At 27.5% G+C, this 24206-nt stretch overlaps 6 protein-coding genes across 9 annotated transcripts; 2 read left to right on the top strand and 4 right to left on the bottom strand.

The window, feature by feature from the left end:
- Positions 1–50: 50 nt before the first annotated feature.
- LOC106793067 lies at positions 51–5601 on the bottom strand. Its single transcript, XM_014759676.1, has 21 exons — positions 5574–5601; positions 5397–5485; positions 5165–5333; positions 4962–5077; positions 4753–4884; positions 4455–4686; positions 4226–4383; positions 4069–4147; positions 3802–3948; positions 3598–3722; positions 3326–3503; positions 2823–3242; positions 2499–2729; positions 2156–2386; positions 1922–2081; positions 1699–1839; positions 1491–1636; positions 1211–1408; positions 520–846; positions 229–388; positions 51–144 (listed from the first exon to the last, which is right to left on the bottom strand). The coding sequence occupies exons 1-21, from the start codon at positions 5599–5601 to the stop codon at positions 51–53; spliced, it is 3561 nt and encodes a 1186-aa protein (XP_014615162.1).
- LOC106793111 (myosin-IB) lies at positions 220–13636 on the top strand. Its single transcript, XM_014759757.1, has 20 exons — positions 220–359; positions 8522–8726; positions 8892–9007; positions 9082–9152; positions 9262–9470; positions 9563–9745; positions 9840–10046; positions 10118–10380; positions 10501–10670; positions 10749–10903; positions 10983–11111; positions 11202–11355; positions 11448–11679; positions 11759–11989; positions 12076–12235; positions 12307–12552; positions 12630–12845; positions 12970–13070; positions 13158–13260; positions 13352–13636. Exons 2-20 carry the CDS (start codon positions 8535–8537, stop codon positions 13364–13366), a joined length of 3153 nt encoding a protein of 1050 aa, XP_014615243.1. The 5' UTR covers positions 220–359; positions 8522–8534; the 3' UTR covers positions 13367–13636.
- Positions 5909–6768, bottom strand: LOC106793113 (prothrombin-like). The gene is made up of 2 exons (XM_014759760.1): positions 6416–6768; positions 5909–6082 (listed from the first exon to the last, which is right to left on the bottom strand). Exons 1-2 carry the CDS (start codon positions 6473–6475, stop codon positions 5912–5914), a joined length of 231 nt encoding a protein of 76 aa, XP_014615246.1. The 5' UTR covers positions 6476–6768; the 3' UTR covers positions 5909–5911.
- A 291-nt stretch (positions 13637–13927) lies between the features above and the next one.
- LOC106793110 lies at positions 13928–14717 on the bottom strand. Its single transcript, XM_014759756.1, has 2 exons — positions 14480–14717; positions 13928–14344 (listed from the first exon to the last, which is right to left on the bottom strand). Exons 1-2 carry the CDS (start codon positions 14577–14579, stop codon positions 14178–14180), a joined length of 267 nt encoding a protein of 88 aa, XP_014615242.1. The 5' UTR covers positions 14580–14717; the 3' UTR covers positions 13928–14177.
- A 426-nt stretch (positions 14718–15143) lies between these two features.
- On the top strand, positions 15144–19629 carry LOC106793108 (cytoplasmic protein NCK1). Of its 2 annotated transcripts, XM_014759754.1 has the most exons (4): positions 15146–15610; positions 17179–17436; positions 17829–18766; positions 18864–19629. In XM_014759754.1, the coding sequence occupies exons 2-4, from the start codon at positions 17418–17420 to the stop codon at positions 19083–19085; spliced, it is 1179 nt and encodes a 392-aa protein (XP_014615240.1). In that variant the 5' UTR covers positions 15146–15610; positions 17179–17417; the 3' UTR covers positions 19086–19629. The 2 variants fall into 2 exon arrangements, with proteins under 2 accessions (XP_014615241.1, XP_014615240.1); XM_014759755.1 differs by lacking the exon at positions 17179–17436 and having other exon boundaries at positions 15144–15610.
- A 237-nt stretch (positions 19630–19866) lies between these two features.
- LOC106793107 (arf-GAP domain and FG repeat-containing protein 1) lies at positions 19867–23896 on the bottom strand. Of its 3 annotated transcripts, none has more exons than XM_014759752.1 (7): positions 23683–23896; positions 22799–23057; positions 21296–21807; positions 20995–21189; positions 20709–20921; positions 20285–20412; positions 19867–20183 (listed from the first exon to the last, which is right to left on the bottom strand). In XM_014759752.1, the coding sequence occupies exons 2-7, from the start codon at positions 22960–22962 to the stop codon at positions 20130–20132; spliced, it is 1266 nt and encodes a 421-aa protein (XP_014615238.1). In that variant the 5' UTR covers positions 22963–23057; positions 23683–23896; the 3' UTR covers positions 19867–20129. The 3 variants fall into 3 exon arrangements, with proteins under 3 accessions (XP_014615238.1, XP_014615239.1, XP_014615237.1); XM_014759753.1 differs by lacking the exon at positions 23683–23896 and having other exon boundaries at positions 20709–20772; positions 20830–20921; positions 22799–23246; XM_014759751.1 differs by lacking the exon at positions 23683–23896 and having other exon boundaries at positions 22799–23247.
- Between the last annotated feature and the right edge of the window lie 310 nt (positions 23897–24206).

The following is a 24206-nucleotide window of genomic DNA, read 5'->3' as shown; positions in this document are numbered from 1 at the left end:
TAATAGAATGATGATAAATGATTAAAATTCTAAATAAATGAGAAAGTGTATTATTCTTGATTGTTCTTAGTTGGGAGCTGTTTATAACGATTTCTATTGTTCGTTTTTCTGGCTTGAACTTTGATCTTTCGACTTTCCTGAAGCCTGTGTGTATAATATTAACATTAAATTATTATTGCGTATGAAATGTTATTATTGTGACGATTATATTAAAAAAATTACACTTGCCTTATTAAAAAGATTGAACCTATAATTATACAACCAATTAATATTAAAAAGATTATTAATGCTGAAATAGCAACAACATTTTCACTTGGCATCCAACCAAATATTGGACTGGTCAACTTATCTTCCATTAAGTAAGTGCGCCAATTTGGTGAACCAATAACTTTAACATTTCATCTTAAATGTAATTACAGTGCCTCAACTTATTTCATTATTTTAGACAAGCAAGTTCAGATATTACATTTTTACCTTTAACAACAATTATATTAGTTATCCATTTAAAATTTAAATCACTTTGCTCTACAATGCATTTCCACATTCCTTGGTGTGATTTATTTATTGCCTTAATATAATCGATATTTACAGTGATAGGTAATGTAATGCCATAATCTTTCCAAATATTTTCATTTATTTTCCAAGATATTTTGAGATCAGAATACACATAACCCAAAATAAGGCAATTACAAATTACAGATAAAGGCAAAGTTTCACGTATAGTAATACTTTCTGTACTTGGTATAACAGCTAAAGCAACAATTTTCAATACGAGATATGACTGATCAATTCTATGTAAAGTAATTGTATAAACACCAGAATCAATCAGTAGAGCTCTATTTATTACTGAAATAATATATTCATATTATTTTAATTTATCAATACCTACTGTATATTCCACAAAAAATAAACATACCAACATTAAATTTTTTTATCTTAATTCTATCATTTTCTTTAATAAATATTCCATTATGCGACCATTGTATCTCAGGATCTATAGATATATTTGATAGTAATTGAATAATATCATAATCAGATTGAATTACAATAGTTCCATATTCTTTAACAACTAAAGAAGTATGGTTTCTTCTAATTCGTCTTTGTATTAACATAATACTATCTATATAAACAAATATTTATACATGGTATATTTAATATATTAAAATATAAACATTATATATTATAGTTTATATAAATATTTTTAAAATACCCTCTGTTAAGTCTCCACATTTAATCAAATTACATCGCCCTGTCATACTACTAGGACCAATACATGGTTCCCCTCTAATATTAGGCTCCGGAGAATTGCATAAACGTGTTCTTGTTCCAACACCACCATCACAACTAGCACTACATGACCATGGACCCCATTCAGACCAGCTACCATCAATAGCAGATCCATCTATATCTATATTTAGTTTAAAACAAACGATTCACTTTACCTTTCTTATTTCATATTACATATTTATAGAATATAAAATAATGTATACCAGTTGGAATGCAATTTGCTGACCAAATAGCCCATCCATCGTTGTTAACAGTGAGTGAAAAAAAATAAAAAAGCAGAGGGATGCTATGTTCATAGTGAAATACCAATGTATCATTACATAATAATTCAATAATATTATAAAACCATCTATAATTATAAATAAAATGAAATTAAGATGTTAGAGAATTTAATTTATTTGTATAATTTACCTTATAGTTATATTTGTCCAAGAATTTGTTGTAAATAATGGATTTGAAATTAATTGTTTATGAAATATTTTGACAATGGGATAATTATTCTCTTGAAAGAATATCCATGGCCCAGATTCAAAAAGAGATAAGGAGTGATAACTATATAATAACATATAGTTATAAAACATAATCATTAGTCATTGTTCCAAAAATAATAAATAAATTTTATTTTTATCCTTACTTTGGTGTTGCAGGAAACAAAAATAATGGAATTGTAACAATGCCTTTAGCACGTATCATAAGCGTTAATGTATTGATATTTGTCACTTTTTTTTTATCCCATATTGAAAATGGTAATATTCTTGTAAATTCATTCGTTTCTGTTTTTTCTATTTGACATCCTTCAAAACAATAACAATCAGTACAGTAATAATAAATTAATTAATGTAATACAAATATTAAGAAATATACCAACTAGAATTGCAATCAAAAGCAACGCCTACAGCATGTTTTTGTTCACTATTATAATAATAATAAACAGGCAAAAATACTTTGGATGGTTCTGGATGTGTCCATTCAAATAAAGGATTTGATGATCCTTCATAATAAAGTAAAACACTTCCTCGTGGTATACGAATAACAAAATTGCTCCATTTTCCAAAATATAATAGATGCGGTAATGTTTTCTTCTTAACTAAGTTAATAGCTAAATAAATTTCGTGTAATGTAAATAATAGAAATGATATTTACACGTTTAGATCAATTTTTAAATTGTTAAGAACTCTGAATATAATTTCAATCAAAAATTAAGAAATTACCTTCGTTTTCAGACTGATAATATAAAAGTATCTTCTCGTTATTCAAAGCTCCAATTTTAAGAATATATCGTGATTTAAGACCATCATCTGCAGTAAAAACAATTGTAATAGAATCCAATTGATCAGGTTCCCAAGCTTTCAGAGAAAAATGTAGACCCTCAGAACGATATTCAGGAAAAATATATAGACGTCTACCGATACCATGTCCATGTACAAGAAATATACATTCCTCTAAAGAAATGATAATAAAGATAGAACAAATACACTTTCAAAATATAGAATAATATTCTTTTCCTAAATTATTTTTTATTTTTACTACTCTACCTAGCATTTTGCAATCTCTAACATCACAAAGATCTTGTGGTACCAGAGGATCCGTCGTATAACACCATGTACCAGCGATACTACGAGATGGATTTCTACAATAATTACTAGCCTTTTTTGCACTATGTTCTGGATACAAAGTTTCGTTGAACAATGTTCGATTAATTGAATCTTTTTGCCTTAAAACTTTGATAAGTTGAGGTTTTCTTCGCGGATCCATTTTTAAAAGTAATTCTTGTTGTGTCATATAACGTCTTGGATATTGAAAAAGTTCTTGTGTAGTAGTCTCAGGTGTATCTTGTACGTATACTTTCGTTTCTACAAGCTCGTAATCAGCTATCCATTTAGCACAAGTTCTATTCGAACGTGTTGTTGCTAAAGATCCTATATAATCATTTGCAGTACCAGCCATCTTACATTCTATTAAATAAAGAGATTATAAATGCCAATAAGGAAAAATAAACTATATTATATTACTGTTAGCAAGTCCAAAATATAATTACCCGAAGATAAACATTTTCGTATTGAACAATACTGCTTTGAAATGCTTGAAGAATATGGATCAGTCATTATATAACAATAAGGACCTTCTGGACTGCGGCTAGGATTTCTGCATTTATTCAATGCTTTTAAAACATAGCCATCAATAAATTTACTGTCAATTTTTTCTTCTTTTGGTATCTACCATAATATAATCTAAGTTATGGACTTTATATTGTCATAAATAATGGAGTAGATATTATATAAATAACATATGTATATATATATTTCTTACTTCTTTTGAAATCCATGGTATACAAGGTACATCACTAGCACTAAACCACTGATCACCTTTATAATCATAATCCATAAGATCAGATATACAGTTGGGTGGCCATGGATCTTCTACTACATGTGTCTCTGCGAAAATGTATACGATTCTTAAATATAATAAGAATTTCAAATAAATTTAAAATTTAAATTTAATAATATACAAAACCATCTGGTATGCAAAAAAGTGTCCAATAAGCTAAATTATACTCAGTTCCTATACTGAACCATCTTAACGTATTAAAAAGATCATGATTCACGTATAATAATTCTTCATCGCCATATGTTTGTTGATAAAATAACCGTAAATGTGAACCTAAAATACTATATTAATGAAAGAACTTATTAATATGTGATTAATTTTACTTTCATTATTAAAAGTGTTACTACCTAATAGAAAATTGTTTCCATATCCAAATATTTAACAATCCTTTACTTGAAACTTGTTTCAAATATTGTTTCATTGACAATTTACTTTTCTGATATATTAATGACGTAACATTATCTATAATTATCTAAAACATGTATATCCCCTGATTGTTAATATATGATGTTTACTTAACAATATTTTATATATAAGAGTAATTACTCACAGTAAAACATGGATAAATATTAACAGGATTTTGATAGATTTGTATAGCAATATTGCGATTTGCTCGCACATTAAACTGAATATCATAAGTATTATTAGTTTTTTGCATTGGCCAAACTTTTGAGAATTCCGTTCCAATAGTTATATGAATTTCACAATCTACAAATATATAATGAAAATAGTAACTTTTGAATATTTCAATTTTGATTTTCACATTGTAATCAACGTACCAATCTGACAAAATTCTGAACTCCAAAGTACATTTGTACCCATGATTCCATAATATAACAAGTAATCAGAGAAAAGGTCTGAGATAGTATTTTTCTTTTTATATTCCCCCATATAGAGGGGCTTAGATGATCCATCTATTCCTATTGATATAAAACCTCCTGCCCATGTAATCCATATACCAGTCCATTTTGTACCGAGTAAGATACTTGGTGTATCTTCAAAATCATCTATCTATACAAAATACTCTAACTTATATATTTAATATATATTATAATACAATAAAGAGATTATACAAACATGAGCATCAGGATATGTTTGACCAGAACCAAAATTTGAGAACATTAACTCAACACCTGCATGCCAATCTTCAGCAATTTTACTTGCGAATGTAGGAATTGGAAGAACACTTAATAAAATTTTAAATTCTCCCTAAACAATAATTATATAAATAAGTTCCAACAATAAAATGCACCTATTACTTTATATATATATATGCTATTGCATACATTATATTCATCATTTGGATTCCATAATTTAATCCAAAATGTAACGCTTGTGAAAGTAAAGTTTAGAGTTGTCACAATTGAATATCTTGATGCATTTCTGAGATGTACTAAACAATCTAAAATATAATTCAATTTTATTAAATAGTATTGTATAATGATGTCTATATTAACTGTCTGTAATTTTCAATTATAAGTGATTATACCCCTGTCATCGCAAAATGGAATATCACAATATTCTTTTTCAATTGTTTCATAAGTTTCATCACGTATGTAACACCATGGACCACCAATATTATCATCAGGATTTCTACAAAAACGATTAGCCTTTTTCAATGATGCATCTGGAAAATTTTTACTGGCAAATGCTGGACTCTAAAAAATATATTATTAATCTTATATTATAATATGTATGATATGAATTTATTATAATTATACCTTTTCATTGGAAACTTTGTATCGTTCTGCCCATGATTTACATTTTTTACCTGAAAAACTAACTTTACGATCTCCAGCATACTCAGCTCCTATACCAGAAATTCTGCAATCTTACAATTAGACCATAATGAAATAAATACAACAACCACATAATATTATATACATATATGTCATAACCACATAAAGATAAACAAAGAACAGACATTTTTTGTACTAATTACTTTTGTTACATAAGTTATTTTATTATGTAGATTATCTTCTATAATTATCAAAAGTAAACCATTATAGTTATATATATTTTAAAATGATATATCAGTTAAGTACATTCAAAATTTTTGGTTTCCCGCTATTATTTCTGTATTATTTTGTACTAACACACTAAATGAAAATACGTGTATTAATATTTATAATTGTTGTTAAAAAAATTACTAAATCATACCAAAACACTTATAAACATTCAACAATCGTATTGTATTAAAAAATGTATTAAAATTGTGATTATTAACTTTGCTTTTCTACTTACTACCAAAATTGCAAAGAGGTACATCGCATTCATCGTCTATAAGAGTAGGATCTAATGTATAGCACCAAGGACCTCGTGGATCATTAGTAGGGTTACGACAATAATTTTTCGCAGCTTTCATAGATTTCTCGGGGAAGTCTGCATCCGTTATATTAGGATCAACCTAATCATAAATATTAAATCGGCGTAAAAATAATAATTAATATTGATTGAATATATAAGATGAGTTTTGACCAAGGTATTTCTTCATTAATTATTTGAATATTTTCATCATATTTATTATATTGACTGTTGAATAAGATAGTATAATAAATTAAATATTTGAGATATTATTAAACATTGTTTACATAGTATTCATTCATGTTATTAATTACTATAGTATTGATCAAAGATCGATTATAGCAACGTAACGATCATGAATAATATATACCTGATAACATTTCATATTCATAAGTCGATAATTAAGAGTTATTAATAAATTCAGATATAAAATAACCTTATGAAGTGGCTGATCTGTTTGCCAATATTGGCAACGAACATTATTACTGGTTACCATTTTCGAACCTCGATATTCCGTTCCAAGCTGTGTAAGTTTACATTTGGATAAATCTACATCTTCGGTATCATATGCTAAAAAAATAAAAAATGAGACTATCTTTAGATAATTTGCATTAATTGGCACTGTTAATTCATAGTTCGTAAATCTTTCGATATATATATATACCCTCGTTGCTTGTGGTCAATAATATCGGGAGAAGAAAAATCACGAAACAATTAAATAAAAAACCTCTAACCTTATCGTAACGCATTATTATCTACAATTTTAAAAACATTTATCATAGTCTTTTTTTTATAAAAGAAAAAGAAATTTGAAGGTACGAGTGTTACGTCTCGCCAATTAACTGTACCGCAAAGTAATTTACGATTCCCGATAATTTTGTAATCTAACATGAACTTGCATGAAAAAAAAATATGTAATATTATTTTGACGATAATATAGGAAGTTACAACTAATTTGTTAAATATTTCATAAAGAATAAAAGTATCTCATCACGCGTATGACGACAAAATCTAAATTTGAATAGATGGTTTATTCAAACGAGAAAGCTCGAAAAAATAATCATTACTTTCGATAATCGTAATTTCGATCTTATTGAGATGGATCGATACCCAAACACAATTCAAATTGTCTCGAAATTCAAATTATATTTTTATTTGTACGAGTTACGCAAAACTAGCGCGTCGAAGAATCGATTTAACAATAAATGAATCATGAAGAAATTAACACTGTTGTTTACGACGGTATGTGCGGATAATGTAAAAAAAGAAGAAAAGAAAAGAAAAGAAAAGAAAAAAAAAAAAAAAGAAAAATAATTCAACGACTCTTGTTACCAGGGTTAAAAAATTGAAGAGCGACGAGAGAGAGGGGAGAGATAAGTCTGACAAGGAAATAAAAATGTACATCGTATCATTGTTGTAGTCAATAAGTTAATCTTAAGAAAACGGTTATGAATATTTCGATCAGTGAGGATTGTCGTATTGAGAAGGTTCGTTAGAATTCAACAATAGACTGATAAACAAATTTAAACCGGTAAATTAAAGAAAGGTAACTACTGCAAAGTGTTTCTTGTAAATTTTTGTGTTAAAAATTTCGTATGTAACGTCTCCATGATTTTCTTTATAAATATTGTTATTAAACAAGTAATGTTCGAAAACGTTTTGATTAAACTCAGGTCAATATCAAAGTAATATGAAACCGATTATTAAATAAAGTTGACAAATATCGATCGAAATTCATTCTTAAGAGGTGAGCGGCCGCACCTTCACGTATTCTTCTATCTTATCTATCCGAAGCCAATGTTAACTCACGTTAGTGCAATAACGTACATACACAGTACGTATGACAATTGCCAACTATGCAAAGCACTAATAATTTATATTTGTACTGTATATGTGGCATTCAAGAAATTATACTTACATTAGATTGTGTATACTGTAATTAATCGAAACTTTATTGCGATAATGAGTGACGAGCGAATGAAAGAAATTTCTTTCCCAAAATTTAGCATAATTTTGTTTTTATTTTAATATATTTCTTTTTACAATATTTTGTATTTATTTATTATTAAGTATATGAGTAAAGAAATATATAGAAATAATGAAATTTGTGTTTTCAAACGTGACAACTTTTCGATATATTGATACGAAATATTGTTGATATAATGATATTATCTAATCGATTTTTACAAAAATGCTATTAACAGTATCGGAGTATTCTTTTAGTTGTAACGGTATCTAATCGGTAACATTATCGCTGGTAATTTCACGAGGTCGAACAGAAGCTCATACGCTTCAATAGATCAATTTAATATATATTCTTTGTAAAAAAAATTAAATAACTATTGTCGTATATAAATTATTTTTTTAATATATATATATATATATATTTAAATATAATATTATTTCCATAAACTCTAATTCATATTGTTTTCAATTTTATCATAGTATTTATTATATTACATTCAAGTGTTCGAACTTTTTTTGAATTAATTAAACTGTTGAAATTTTTTTGTTTTCATAGACAAATAATATGTTTTATTAGGAAAAAGGGCACAATGGGTACATCAGTTAATTATAAAAAACCAGCCATGTCTACAACACATTGGTTATTATCCAAAAATATGGAACGAGGATTACATGAACGTGATCGTGTTGGTCTTCAAGATTTTATTCTTCTCGAGGACTTTCAAAGTGAATCTGCATTTATTGATAATCTTCGCAAAAGATTTAAGGAAGATCTTATTTATGTAAGTTTCTCGTTAATTCATTTCTTCTCTTTTCATTTTGCCATAGATCGGTTTTAAATTTAAAAAACAAACATTTTTTTATTTAAATTAAATTTGAAAAAAATGAAAAATTAAGAAATTTTGTTTTAAAATTAATTTATTTATTTTTTCGTAATGCATTTTCAGACGTACATTGGACAAGTATTGATTTCTATCAATCCTTATAAAAATCTTCCTATTTATGATATCGACACTATACAATTCTATCATAAAAGGCATTTTTTTGAAGCCCCACCTCATATGTAAGAATAATTTTAATTAAATATAACGTACAAAATTATTTATCAGTATAATCTTCAATATTATTTAATTTCAGTTTTGCGTTAGCTGATACTGCTTATCAATCTATCGTTCAAGAAAATCATGACCAATGTATCCTTATTTCCGGTATCGTGTATAAATTATTTTATTTTTGCAATTTTAAATAATTTGTGAAATAATATGAATATTATTATGCACTAAATTTTAAATATTAAATTCATAATTTATAATATAGGTGAATCTGGCTCTGGGAAAACAGAAGCATCGAAAAAAATATTAGAATTTATAGCAGTTTCGACTAGACATAAAAAGGAAGTTGAAGAAGTAAATAGGAAATTAATCGGTAGTAACCCAGTACTTGAAGCATTTGGTAATGCAAAAACCAATCGTAATGATAATTCGTCACGTTTTGGCAAATATATGGATATGCAGTTTAACAGTCATGTATGTCGAAAAAAATGTTTTTAAAGATAATTTAAACAAAAATATTGAAAAGAGTTATGGAGAGATTATCGAAAAATGTTAACGAATTTTAGGGAGATCCAATTGGTGGAAATATTTTAAATTATCTATTGGAGAAATCACGTGTGGTACATCAATTTCCAGGTGAACGTAATTTTCATATATTTTATCAACTTTTGGCTGGAGCTGACGAAGAAACTCTTAGCAAATTTTATCTCAAACGTGATTTGGATACTTACGTTTATTTAAGTAATGGGGTATGTCAATTTTATTATGCGTACTTATATTTAAAATAATTTATTAGTGTTATTTTCACACACACGTATATTCCATTTTATTACCAAAACATAGGTAGAGGGTTCGGTAGATACTATTAATGATACCAACCAATACCATGAAGTAGTAAATGCTTTACAGACTATTGAAATGACGGATGAAGAACAAAATTGCTTATTTTCCATAGTTGCATCTGTCTTGCATCTAGGAAACATTGGTTTTACAGAAGAAAATGAAATCGCTAAAATAGTACCCTTTAGCCCTGTCAATGCAATTTGTACTGTAAGTATATGAAAATGAATATATTATAGTTACTATGAGTATTAAATATATCACACATTTTTGCCAAATAGTTGTTAGGTTGCAGTACACGAGAATTGACCAAAGCTTTAACTCATCGTACTATAGATGCACAAGGTGATGTTGTGACCTCTCCATTAAATAGAGAATTAGCAATATATGCTCGTGATGCATTAGCAAAAGCTATATATGATAGATTATTTACATGGCTTGTCAATAGATTAAATAAATCTTTACAACGACCTATGCGTCACAAAAAGTATGTGGTCATGGGAATACTTGATATTTATGGATTTGAAATTTTTCAAAAAAACAGGTATACAGACAACCGATAAAAACTGATTCATTAATTTCCATATCTTATATAACTCTGCACTTAATAAGCAAAATTATATAATATTCTATATTTAAAAATTGTTTTTTTTTTTTACTGTAGTTTTGAGCAATTTTGCATCAATTTTTGCAATGAAAAACTACAACAATTATTTATCCAACTAACTTTAAAATCAGAGCAAGAAGAATATTCGAGAGAAGGTATTGCTTGGGAAAATATTCAATATTTTAATAACAAAGTCATATGTGATTTAATAGAAGAAACACATAAAGGTATTATCTGTTTAATATTTGATATAATATCTACATATTTATTTAGAATTATTTATTCCATTATTGACATGATTTCAGGAATAATAGCTTTCATGGATGAAGAATGTTTACGTCCTGGCGATCCAACAGATATAAGTTTTCTTGAGAAATTGAACAAAAATTTACATAACCATCCACATTACATTAGTCACATAAAAGCAGACATTAAGACACAGAAGATAATGGGTCGAGATGTATGAAGATTTTAATTGAATAATTGTTTATTTTTTTTTAGGTAATATAATTATTCAAAATCTTTTATTATTTTTATAGGAATTTCGTTTAATACATTATGCTGGAGAAGTTACATATAATGTACGTGGATTTCTTGAAAAAAATAATGATTTATTATTTCGAAATTTACGGGAAGTAATGTCTCGTACAAAAAATATAATTACAAAGGTTTGTATATATTCCAAATATATTGTAATATATTCCAGAAAACGAAAATATCTATTTCAATACAGTATAAAATAATTATCTATTTTTTAGACTACATTTAATCTGAAAGATTTAACTAGTAGGAAGCGCCCAGAAACTGCTATAACTCAATTTAAGAATAGTTTAAATAATCTTATGGAAATATTAATAGGGAAAGAGCCGTCTTATATCAGATGCATCAAACCTAATGATTTCAAAATGTCTAGTATGTATAATAATAATAATAACAGGAATGTGTGTACGTATATGTATAAATATAGATATGTCCTTTATAATTATATTTGTTTCTTTTGATAGGTCGTTTCGATGATAAGATTGTATTACATCAAGTTAAATATCTCGGTTTAATGGAAAATTTACGAGTAAGACGTGCTGGTTTTGCTTATAGAAAATTATATGCACAATTTTTGAATCGTTATAAGTCTCTTTGCCCAGAGACTTGGCCGCATTACCAAGGTTCAGCCAAAGATGGAGTACAAACGCTCATCTGTTATCTTGGATATGAAGCTGATGAATATAGAATGGGCAAGTAAGAAAAATCATATATATCACTTTGATTTAACGTATTATATTTTTATGTGCAAATTTCATTATTTTTCACATTTTAGTACAAAGTTGTTTATAAGATTCCCCAAGACATTATTTGAAACAGAAGATGCATTTCAAATAAAAAAGCATGATATTGCTACAATCATTCAAAGAAAATGGAAGTGTATACTTACAAGACGACAATATTTAAAAACAAGAGAAGCTGCAATAGTATTACAGAAATATATTCGTAGATGGCTTGCAAAACGTGAAGCAAAAAAAAGACGTCAAGCTATAAAGACTATATGCAGGTAATTAACAAAAAATGATAAAAACTGAGTTATATTAAGAATATATATATCTATTATAAATATTAAATTATATCATTTGAATATAGATTTGTTAAAGGATATCTTACAAGAACTGGTCCACCAACTCCAGAAAATATGATTTTTATAGAATTGGCAAAATCACAGTGGCTTATTAGGCTTTCCAAAAATCTTCCTGGCGGTCTTCTAAACAATCAATGGCCACCATGTCCTTATTCTTGCAAACAAGTAAGTATTTTTTATGAAAACACAAACAAGTAATAATATTAGCACTATATAATTTATTAATTATAAATTAGGCTTCAGAACATCTAAGATTAATACATAAAAGGTGGAAAGCACGAAACTATAGATTAGCCTTAACACCCAAAGAAAAAACACAATTTGAATTAAAGATTCTGGCTGAAACTCTATTCAAGGATAAAAAAAAGTCATATGAAAAAAGTTTTGGTCCAAGATTTAGATATAACCGGCTTAATGATGAGCAGAAAACATTAATAAAGAGCCTTGCTAATTCGATCATATCAATTAATGAAAGAATTGAGGTATGAAGTAATATAAATATTAATACTTTTTTTTATTAAATAACATTCAATTAATAATAAATATATTTTTATTTAAGTATGCAGCCCCAGTAACCAAATACGATCGACATGGTTACAAAACTCGAGATAGAATTCTACTGTTAACTAAACAAGCAGTATATATATTAGAAATGAAAAAAACATTAAAATTAAAGCATCGGTTATCTTATGATCATATAGATGAAGTCGTTGTTACCAGGGAATCGGATAATCTCTTGATTTTGCGAATATCCCCAGATCTTAAGAAAGACAAGGTATGTTATATTATTACATAAAAACAATTTAATTTTAAATGCTAATTATAATATTTTAAGAAGTAGAAGTATATTTATTACGAAATGTGAACATTATTAATAAATTTTGACACATTTATTATAGGGTGACCTAATATTAGAAGTACCATTTATAATAGAGGCAGTTACGAAATTAATTTATATTACAAACAAGCAGAAGATTTTGAAAATAATTAATACAGATACGTAAGTATAATAAAATAAATATATGCATATTTTTCTATGTATGCGTATTACAAAACAAAAAAGCAATATTTTTAAAATTATTTTTAGAACTTTTCATAAGTTAATAAATGGTAAGGAAGGCGTTATTGAATTCAAGATGGGAAATGAGTCAGCGATAAGTAAAAACCGACAAAGTGGTCATCTCTTGGTGGTAAATCATATTTTATATAATATATATATATGTATATGAAAAAAGTATAATGAATTATTTATATAATCTATATTATATTTATTTGTTACAGGTTGTTTCTCAATAATATTTGAATTAAAAAAAGTAAAATGAAATATATAATACTATATGTAAGAAGACCAGAAAGAAATTCATTATTTTTTTCTCAACAAAAAACTTAATTATTTTATATGTATTTTTAAATATTATTCAAAAACATAATTTCCTTCTATGACAGTTTGCTTAGATCAGCCGTTCATAGGCCAAATCGATTAATTCCAGTTTATGAATTTTTTCAAATTTTATTATAAAAGCATTTCTCTTTCATTAATACTTAACTTTTTATATTTAAAATTAATTTCCTTAATAATTAAATTTAACACCATTAATTGAAAATAATTTTTATAATCGTTCAATAATAAATGATATGAAAACAATGTATATTACTTTATCAATTTTCTCTACAGTTTATTGTGTTAATCGATTTGGCAAATGAGTGGCTCATATAAGGATCTATTATTCAAATCTACTTTTGACAAAACTTACAAGTTTTGAATTACAAAATTCATTGGTGGTTTAACGCTTCTGTTAAAGATATTAATTATATTTATATAATTAATATATATATAATTAATAAAAATGAAAATTATATTTTTAAATTACTGTTCAAAATATAGGTATTTATTAATATTACATTGTTATTTTTATCAATCTATTATTATAATAAGAGTTTTAAATTATATTAATCTATTTTTGTACATACACAAATTTTTTTATCGAACCTCAACTTAAAGCATGATAATAAAATATTAAATCAATTCATTATTTGCATCAAATAAATTTGCAATTAAGGTTTAGATAATAAATTACATTAAATGTACATACTATATAAGTAACGATTAGGTCTTTGGTTTCATTTTTTTATCCTTTGCTCGGAGAGATTTTTTTCCTTCCAAAGCCTTTTCTCTAAGTTCATCTTCTATAGCATTATTCACAGTCTTCGAAATTATCTTTTTTAATTTTTGTGCTTCTTTAACTTTTGCGTTTTTAGGTTGAATAGGTGCATCTTGAAAGAAAAAAAAAGATTCTAAACTATGTACTATGTTTTATTTTTTTAAACTGACATTACTAAATAGTCAAATATAGCAAAATGAATAACAATTGTTCGAATACAACGTAAAAATACAAATTAAAAACTTACTTCCACGACGTTGTATTGCAGGTCCCTTTTTTTGTTTGTTTGTTTTAGTCTTAACTGCTGGCGGGAGTTTAGTTTTAACTTTTAATTTGCCTTGTGGCATGTTAAATTGATTTATATTTAAAATAGTTCACGACACACAACACACGTGCTATTCACAGATTCCTACAAACAACTGCGTCAATTGCGCACGACTTAATCACATAATCGAAAAATATGCGCATTTATATCAACGAATCATGTTACTGAATGAAATTAGCGCCAACATGAGTATCCGATTCAAACTCTTTTTATTTTATATTTAATAAACTTCTTTATAGATATAAAAACGAAGCGCTATATCTCCATGGATATAAAAATTAAAGAAATATTTATAATCATTTCTGGAAACAATATATAAAAATATCCATTTCTTGGAAAAGAATATAAAATATTAAAGGTATATTTTGGAATCTTAAAAATAGTTCCTTAAAATAAACCGACGCTATTGGTTAAATATTTTTAATCACGAAGAGGATTTGTCCAATCATAACTAATTAACTTGATGCAATCTGGTTATCCTCTATGTATATATAATAGAATGTAGTAGTACAAACAGTTACCACTATGCGGCACTGTTATCACGTTTGTCAATAGAGTACTAAGAGTTAGTAATCTCGACTATTCGTACATAGATTTGGTGTTTCTGTACAGAGGGTGGGTCTGTCCTTTTTTGCGGGAGGGGCCGCATAAACTAATTGAAGCGAAGGAATCGGTAGAGCATTAGATATTTGTGTCTACCGCCGTTAAGGTATAAGGTTTTAGCCGCAGAAGGAAGTTTTATGGTTTAACGGAAAAAGTCGTTGCCCTTCTATGCGGTGCAGTGTTAGTAGAAAAACAGAAACGATCAACATCGTTCAGTGGATGGAGTTTTGTACGGTCGTCGGAATCATTCCCTGATTCCTTGGTACCCTCGTCTTCCTATCCGACGACCCCTCTCTCCCTTCCTTTTTCTCTCATTCCCCAAAGTTTAATCCTACATACGCTGTATTTCGTTCTTGTTCATGGCTGTGGACCGGAGTGGGGGAAAACAATCCGTGTAACAAACGTCGATTTTAAGAGCTGTATACAAGAATATGTCAAGTTTAAAAATCGGTAAGTCGATAAAATCGCACGAAAAAAAATACAGTCATTTAACGATTTTTCACCAACTATTTTACGCGTCCTAATATTATTTTATATATTGCTAAATCCTTGCGTAATTTATTATTTATAAAAATTATGGTTTTATACATATATATATATATATATATATATATATNNNAAAATATTTCATATATATTTATTTTTCCTATTTCTTTAATTTTTTTAAAATTATATTTTGGATTTTTATTATAATGTATATCACCATTAATAAATAAACGATTTAAATATTATATATTACATGTTCTACAGTTTTCTATGTACTATGTATATTTTCAAACCTTTAATTTGTGTAAATTCAATTCTATCTAAGTGCTTAGTATGTATTTTATGATATAACAGTTAATACTTTGTTATCAAATTTAGGTTTATATACTTAAATCGGATAATCGGATTTATTATAATAAACATTATATAGAATTTTTACTACAATCGACGGTTTTTTTTATTATTTTTATTATGAATTATTTATTTTTTGTTACCAATTCAGGAATGTGCTTATTATATCAACATATTGATTTTATTTTTAGAAATTTTAGTTGTACAATATTGCCTTGTCTATGCACGTTATAAATCTTTTATCTTTAGAGTAAATTTGATTTATTTAAGCTAAAATATATACTTGAGAAATTATAAGAACATACCTATGCGTACATACAATAAAACATCTCAAATATTATTTTTATCTTAACTGATATTGTTACAAAATATTGTAAATTTCTGTATTAGGTAATTATGTATGAAACGTTCAATTTCGAACTAGAAGTAATCGGAGTAATCGGACGTTTCATCTTAATGACCTAATAATACATATATAGGGTGTACTGTAACTGACGATATCAGCGAGTAGGATATAACTCTATATGAAAAACTAAGTCGAAAATGTAGAATAAAATTTGTTGATATAAGGATTTGTTTTTGAAAAAAATAAATAAAAAAATTGATCAAATACGCATGCACTTAATTGAACTTGCAATCTTGAAAATTAAAAGTCTTGTTTGATAAACATGAAAATAGAACTGATATAAGAGATATCATCATATTGACAATATTTGTAAACATATTAAGAAGCACAAAAATGCTCTTCTAAATATCCGAAATGAAGATAGTGAAATTTCTTGAGCTGAAACTGAATCAAGTGCATATGCACTTGACAAATGTTTAAACTTATTTTGTTCGAAAACAAAATCTTATGTGTAAAAATTGTATTTTACATTTTCGACTTAATTTTTCATGTAGATTTATCTGCTCGATTGTACGACTAGTTATACGACATCCTGTACACATATATATATATATATATCTAAGGTGAAATTCATTGGTATAGGTGCATGCTTTATAATGAAAAACAAAAATACTTATATATATATAGATATATTTAATGAAGAAAACGTGTGTATTATATATAAATTGTATTTCTAAATGAAAGCTATAATATTTTCAATAAAAAAGAATTATCATTTTTGTAATTTCTTATTTGTAATTTCAAGATAATAATTGTTGTTTTATTTCCTTCAAAGTGTGGTAATGCGCTTGCTTGTCCTACCTGCAAGAACGATGGAGTCTGAACAAAGAGATCGTCAAGTTTACCATCAATAAACAAAAAAGCTGAGGAATGAATGCCTGCTGCACATACGTCACCAACATTGTACAAGCAGAATTACAAACAATCAGAGTAGTACATCTGTAGTAACTACTCGTAGCACAGTTTAATACACACATACACACTCTTATATATAAATCCCCCCCCTTTTCGCACATGGCAGCCATGAAGCATGGTACGTTTTTATTCTTGTATGCGTTGCTTTATCTGTACATTTATTTTTTATTGCTTTATATTAGTACAAATTACTATATTTTCCAAAATACATTTTATGTAAATATATTTAAATAAAATTTTTATATTATTTTGATTATAATGTTTAACTTACACGTGAATTATATCAGCAATAATTTTCTTTATCGGTATGTATGATTCTAGTTTATTATTTTGTGGTAAAAATTAAATTTATTAGTAATTAATGTAAATGCTTTTAATTTGATTACATTATCCTAAGTAAGCTCTAGTAATGTTTTGTACATTTTGTAAAAACAAATTTGATTTGGCTAATTTAGATTATATCCCTATTTAGTAAGCTTACGTTAAAATAATTTCTATAACACATTTTAGGCAAAACAAGTCAGGACGACGTGTGTTACGTTGTCGCCAAGTACGACTATGGAGCACAGGGAGCTCAAGAATTGGATCTACGTAAAAACGAGCGCTATTTATTGCTCGATGATTCCAAGCACTGGTGGAGAGTACAAAGTGCTAGAGGACAAGCTGGTTACGTGCCAAGCAATTATGTTAAAAAAGAAAAACCATCTCTTTTTGACAGTATTAAAAAGAAAGTTAAAAAGGGTTCTGGCTCTAAAACATTACCATCTAGTAATTCACCTTCCCGTGCTGTAGAATCACCTATTATGGCTAGACGTTTACCAGCTGATCCAAGTGAAGCAATAGGTACTGCTGTCGTTAAATATAACTATCAAGCTCAGCAAGCAGACGAATTATCACTTGTCAAAGGCACCAGAATCCTAATACTTGAGAAAAGCAATGATGGTTGGTGGAGAGGTCAAAGTGGTACTCAGGCTGGTTGGTTCCCATCAAATTATACTCAAGAAGAAGGCGATGCCGATGATACTCTTCATACATATGCTATGGCAGAAAATGTTCTTGATATTGTAGTTGCATTATATTCATTTTCTTCAAATAATGATCAGGAGCTATCTTTTGAAAAAGGTGATCGCTTGGAGATTCTTGATCGTCCTCCAGCAGATCCTGAATGGTACAAAGCAAGAAATAGTCAAGGACAAATTGGCCTAGTACCACGTAATTACCTTCAGGAACTCAGCGAATATCTAACACAACCATATCGCGATCGTGGCGTAACGAGTAATGAAATTAGTGCAAATGATTCTCTTGAACGAAGACCAGATCCAGGCGATAGACCGCATCTTGTTGGAAAACCTTGGTATTATGGCAATATTACAAGATCACAGTGTGATACTTTGCTCAATCAACATGGTCACGATGGCGACTTTTTAATCAGAGATAGTGAAACTAATGTAAATAATTTTCATCATTATATTTCTTCTATTAATCATAAGAATAAATACAAAAAAAAAAGGTGTTGAAAATAATTTCTTTTTATTTATATTTTAGATGGGAGATTATTCTGTTTCCTTAAAAGCTCCAGGGCGCAATAAGCATTTTAGGGTACATGTAGAAGGAGCACTGTACTGCATTGGCCAGAGAAAGTTCCATACATTAGATCAGTTGGTAGATCATTATCAACGAGCACCAATTTATACCAACAAACAAGGCGAAAAATTATATTTGGTGCGCCCTTTACCAAAAGGCAATCCTAGCAGTAATGGTTGCTAGATGAATTCGTGCCATGCAAAAGTTCATGCGCTTTGAGATGTATCACTTCGATACGCGATGCCTGCCTAGTAATATCAATATCATACAGCTCGTATGTTTATACATAATGATTAACATAATTGGTCGACTCATGTATTAGAGATTCTTGATTGTTTCTCCATTTATACTGATAAATAATTTATTATTCTAAGTAATTGCCATTAGCAGTTCTTATACTTGTTGGAGCTTCCAAACTCTGCAGAAGAAAAAAAATGATATCATATGGCAGCTGTGACATTTGAATAGTTGATAAAGGCTTCTTATATCCACGTGTGATTGTACAACAATGCCACCGATCATGTTATTATGATTAATAATATATCATATAACTACACATAATATAGACTGTGCAAGAATAATGATCAAATAACAATTATCGTGCAATTACGAACTATTAAGTGGATTTCTACACATCATCTATTGGTATTAAATTACAACAAAGACAACGTGTTCATTTGTGATTTTGTATTTATTACAAGTTTTTAAATAAACCGTATTTAAGTGTGTGCCAGGTAATATATATATATATATATATATGTATATATTAATTATAATTATATTATATATATATATAAATATGCATATATTACCATTCCATTGCTTATTTTGAGTATACCCTTATTAGACTTTGTACTTTATTGCTTTACCACATTATAAATAAATGATTAATTATATTTATATAAAACCACAAAGAACCAATCTTATATTAGGGCTGGTTTTTTTTCAGTAAGTATTATATATATTTAGTAACAAAGCTTATCTTTATTAAACATGTACATTATAGTCACATAAATAAAAGTATTACTTTAGTTATACAAATAAGAGATTGGTGCTCCTAGGAATAAAAGCTAGTAACGCTAATTGCCAATATATATATATATATATAATAATATATATATATATAAGGTCACATATAAACAATCTTCCTAATCTAGTTTTTTTTTTAATATTTTAGTACTTTTCATTATTTGTTCGTAGCTCTAATAAAAATTTATAGTCGCATAATCATAAGAAAGGATTTTTAGAATTCCTTGTCATAGTGCTTACACCTGTGCCCACCTAAAACAATATTGTAAGACTTTACAATAGAGAAACATAGTAAAACCAATTTATGTAATAAGCAAAATAAATTTAAGGAAAATTAAAAACTGATTACTTGCCATAAATGGATTCGCGTGATATGCTGAAACAGTTGGTTGCCAAACTTTATTCGTTAATGGTGTTGTTAACTGACTAAATTGAACAGTATCTCTGTTATTAGCTGAATCTATGCCCATCCATTGCGAATCTGCATTTTAAGATAGATTTCATTTATGCAAGATAAATAATATATTTATATTATAAAATATGTTATTTGAATATCGGCACTACTTAGGTCGCATGATGGATTACACAAAGAGTTATTACATAAAATAGAAATTTAATTATTAAACAATCAAAATGATTGATTAATTACACATACACGCGATGACTTTTAAATAAAACAAATAAAATATATATATATAACAATAATAAAACAAAATAAGTTTCTTTCTATTTGCATTATGTAATGATTTAAAAATATACTTTTTTATTAAAACTTACCATTATTTACAGGAAATTGCACTTGTTTGAATGGATTAATTGGATTACACAGAGAGCTATCTGGCTGCATATTATTATTATTATTATTATTATTATTATTATTATTATTATTATTTATTACATTAGCAGATGGTCGCCACACATCAGTACTTGTAAATGGATTTGAAATTACATGCGTTGTTTGATTATCTGCATTCCATATAGAATTTGTTGCTGCAACCCAAACCATTGATTACATTTCTTTTCTTTTTGTATACAATTTGTATAAATTAGTAAATATTCTTACTATTGAAATTATTAGAATTCCATGCCGACGTTAATACTTTAGTTGTTTCTTCTTTCTGTTGCGATTGTTTCATCAAAAAATCTAAGTCTTTGAGTGCCGCATAACGATCTTCTGATGGAGGCACTTTAGTTCCATTCATGTTTGTTGTCAGCAAATTTCCTCCACTCATATTAAGTGTAGTTGACGCGTCGGTGCCTATACATAAAATAAACTTTATTAAAATTAATCTAATAATAATTAATAACATTGTTATTGATAATACGTTTATTATAATTAAAGCAAATATATAAAATAGACATACTTTTAGGAGTATTGAAGACAGGATTATTGTCAAAATTAGCAAAAAATGGCTGAGGTGTAACAGATTGATTCAGCCTATTAACAGGCACTGTGGTATGAAAAGGTTCAGGAACATTACTAAAATCAGCTACAAAGTCTGACGTAAAATTATTCGTACTAATAACTTGCGAATTTTTTATTTTCTGTGCTGTTACAGGCAATGTAGTAGATGTTCCAGAAAGAGGAACGCGTGGAATGCTTGTTTGTTTCACAGACTGCGATTGCTGAGTTGAATTTTGATTTGCTAAGGACGGATCTAAGTAATACCTTTTCAATTCATATTTTGCATTCATTAAATCTTTCATTTTTTGTTCGTCTTTAATATCTGAATTTAACGGTGAATTTGAGTTCATTAAACCCAACCATGTCCTTGCACAATATTCATTACCACGTTCTTTTACAAAATCTATTTCCTCTTGGGTAAATGTTGCCATGGTAATTGATTTTACCCTATGTGGTGGTGTTAAACCCCGTCTGTGAAAGAGTACAGAAATACAAAATACTTATTAACAAAAATTGACCTTGAATTAATGTTAAAAACATAATTTCATCATCTTGCTTTACATTGCACAAATTGATGCATTATATATATGTATATTCCATTCTGGCAACATGCCACTTTAATAATATTTTCTTCAGTTTCTTCTGTAAAGTTTATATTTTTAGAAGATATAAATAGTTAACATTCCATGCTAATATTAATAGTGTTGTGTTATTTATTCTTTTTTTAGAAGATATAAATTTTAATGTGTTATGAAGATGGTCTTTTAAATTAATAGACTAAATATGTCGCACGTATATTTTCAAAATAAAATTTTCTATAATTAGATGATACGTATTCTAATCTACAAAAAAGAAACAATAGTAATATAAGGAAATTAGTTAATAGTTATTTTCTAAATACTTTTCGAAATACATAAATGAGTGCGTTATCGGGTCATAAAAAATTAATGAAAGATACAAAAGAGATTAGACGCAAGATTTTACAACATAGTTCATTTAAATTTTTGTTCGTTTATACAAAAGGAAACTACTGATACTTATGCAAAGAAAACTGTATAATGTACATTTATAAACTATGCATTTGTATCAATGATGCTATACTTATCAACTGAGAGGATAACATTTGGTCAATGTCGAACATATACCTTATCTACATCCTTCTCAGAAAATGAGTTAAGACTTATTTGCATCCAATGGCAAGAGCATTTCTTTTAATTATCTAATAAAAATCAGAAAAAGGGATAATGAGAACGATATATTCGAGAAAAATAAATGATAGAGTGCCGAGCATAGTGAAGAAGAAAAATGCTGGTGTCGCAATCCGTTATCCGGAAGGAGAAGCGATAAACCAAAGGGGAAAGAAAGATATAGAAGTCACAATGGAATGCGTTATCAAATAATATTAATTCATAGGAATAATGGGCCAAGCGAATATAATAACTTCTAAAAAACATGTACTTACAGCATACCAGAGCAAGATGTACAGACGAACGAACCGATTGTCATGTTGACGTAAGTCGGTCCTCGTTGATGGCAGTCGAAACATTCTTTGTTCCCGGGAAGAGAAACCAATTCACGTAATATCTTCAAATTTTTCTCGTCTTGCTTTTTCTTAGCAGATGCCATTGTACGAAATGTTTGTGAAAGTTCGTAGATTCACAAGGAACGATATCACAAATCCTCTCGCGATGCGTTTACGAAACTTAAGGCCATCACACAAGCTGTTCCATTACAAACGGATAGAGAAAGAAAGAGAGGGAGAAAAAGAGAGGGATATATATGCACATGCATATGAGTAGATGACCAATCGGAGATCTCACATACGGACGCCATTTTTGGTAGATGCATAAAAGCATTGCATAGAAACACCGATTGGCTTTTACATTTTTGCATTTAAACTCTTATGTTAAGCTTATATTCTGAGTATAATAGTATACATATATATATATATATATATATATATGTATATATTATATATACATATATATTTACTCAATTGCAATAAATATTGTATTACGAAACATGATTATTGAATTTGAATAATAAGTATTAAGGAAAATATCTTTTGAGGTCATGGAAGAATATTTTTCATTTGATTCCATATACATATTGCACAAATACAAATAAAACAATTTGCATATTAAAATCTATTGACATATGTAATTCACGCTTAGGCAATATTAGATATTGTTTTCTTTTTAATAATTTTCAATAGATGATTGAATTTATATAATTCAAAACCTGCTAAAGACGAATTGATGAAGAAGACAATAGTAAATGTAAGAATAAAAACTACAATGATATAGGCTAGAGAAAATTTTAGGATACGTTTACTTATATAATTACCTTTTTCTACGTTCAATCGTTGTTAATAATACTTAATGAAAAAAAATCAAATAATTATTAAACTCCATTGAAATTTAAAACGTAATGTCAAGGTCTAAATCAAGGTCAAAACCCAAAGAAATTAAAGTTTCAATCTAATAAATCCCTGACTAGTGATCCATGATGGTGTTAACTTTATAGTTTAGCAACGATTCGTTCACGAGCTATGCACTTAATAAAAATGTTTTGTTTTATCACCAATAACATTTATATTATACAAACAAATAATAAACAAAACAACTAGATATATATATATATATATAAGTATGTAAGTATGTATATCACGTAGAATAATAGAAAAGTTTAGGTAAAAAAGATATTTCTAATAAATGTTTTGTTATTCACAACAAAAATATATATATAAATAAATATTACTTTTTGTACAGTTTCATTCGTATGTGCATTATTTTCGTTTAATTTTAACCAATAATAATCTCGGAGAACTAGAGAGATTGCATCCCGTGCAATCGATCGAAGGAATTTAA

The sequence above is a fragment of the Polistes canadensis genome, unplaced genomic scaffold (assembly GCF_001313835.1).
Source record: "Polistes canadensis isolate GaletaPanama2010 unplaced genomic scaffold, ASM131383v1 scaffold_11, whole genome shotgun sequence".
Taxonomy (NCBI): Eukaryota; Metazoa; Arthropoda; class Insecta; order Hymenoptera; family Vespidae; genus Polistes; species Polistes canadensis.
The sequence above is the reverse complement of the archived record's forward strand: the minus strand, read 5'-3'. Positions and strand labels throughout refer to the sequence as shown.

What these genes read in the sequence shown, in the direction of transcription:
- LOC106793108 (XM_014759755.1), top strand. An exon ending in TCAGAGATAGTGAAACTAAT is followed by an intron (nt 18,767 to 18,863) that starts GTAAATAATTTT and finishes TTTATATTTTAG; the next exon opens with ATGGGAGATTATTCTGTTTC.
- LOC106793111 (XM_014759757.1), top strand. Translation starts at nt 8,535, where the DNA reads ATGGGTACATCAGTTAATTATAAAAAACCAGCCATGTCTACAACACAT. An exon ending in GAAATTTTTCAAAAAAACAG is followed by an intron (nt 10,381 to 10,500) that starts GTATACAGACAA and finishes TTTTTACTGTAG; the next exon opens with TTTTGAGCAATTTTGCATCA. An exon ending in GTCCTTATTCTTGCAAACAA is followed by an intron (nt 12,236 to 12,306) that starts GTAAGTATTTTT and finishes ATTATAAATTAG; the next exon opens with GCTTCAGAACATCTAAGATT.
- LOC106793107 (XM_014759752.1), bottom strand. Translation starts at nt 22,962, where the DNA reads ATGGCATCTGCTAAGAAAAAGCAAGACGAGAAAAATTTGAAGATATTA. An exon ending in TGTCTTCAATACTCCTAAAA is followed by an intron (nt 21,190 to 21,295) that starts GTATGTCTATTT and finishes TTTTATGTATAG; the next exon opens with GCACCGACGCGTCAACTACA. An exon ending in GCAATTTCCTGTAAATAATG is followed by an intron (nt 20,413 to 20,708) that starts GTAAGTTTTAAT and finishes CTTAAAATGCAG; the next exon opens with ATTCGCAATGGATGGGCATA.
- LOC106793067 (XM_014759676.1), bottom strand. Translation starts at nt 5,601, where the DNA reads ATGTCTGTTCTTTGTTTATCTTTATGTG. An exon ending in ATCCAAATGATGAATATAAT is followed by an intron (nt 4,885 to 4,961) that starts GTATGCAATAGC and finishes ATTATTGTTTAG; the next exon opens with GGAGAATTTAAAATTTTATT. An exon ending in TTCAGAATTTTGTCAGATTG is followed by an intron (nt 4,384 to 4,454) that starts GTACGTTGATTA and finishes ATATATTTGTAG; the next exon opens with ATTGTGAAATTCATATAACT.
- LOC106793113 (XM_014759760.1), bottom strand. Translation starts at nt 6,475, where the DNA reads ATGGTAACCAGTAATAATGTTCGTTGCCAATATTGGCAAACAGATCAG. An exon ending in CAGATCAGCCACTTCATAAG is followed by an intron (nt 6,083 to 6,415) that starts GTTATTTTATAT and finishes ATTTATGATTAG; the next exon opens with GTTGATCCTAATATAACGGA.
- LOC106793110 (XM_014759756.1), bottom strand. Translation starts at nt 14,579, where the DNA reads ATGCCACAAGGCAAATTAAAAGTTAAAACTAAACTCCCGCCAGCAGTT. An exon ending in TGCAATACAACGTCGTGGAA is followed by an intron (nt 14,345 to 14,479) that starts GTAAGTTTTTAA and finishes TTTTCTTTCAAG; the next exon opens with ATGCACCTATTCAACCTAAA.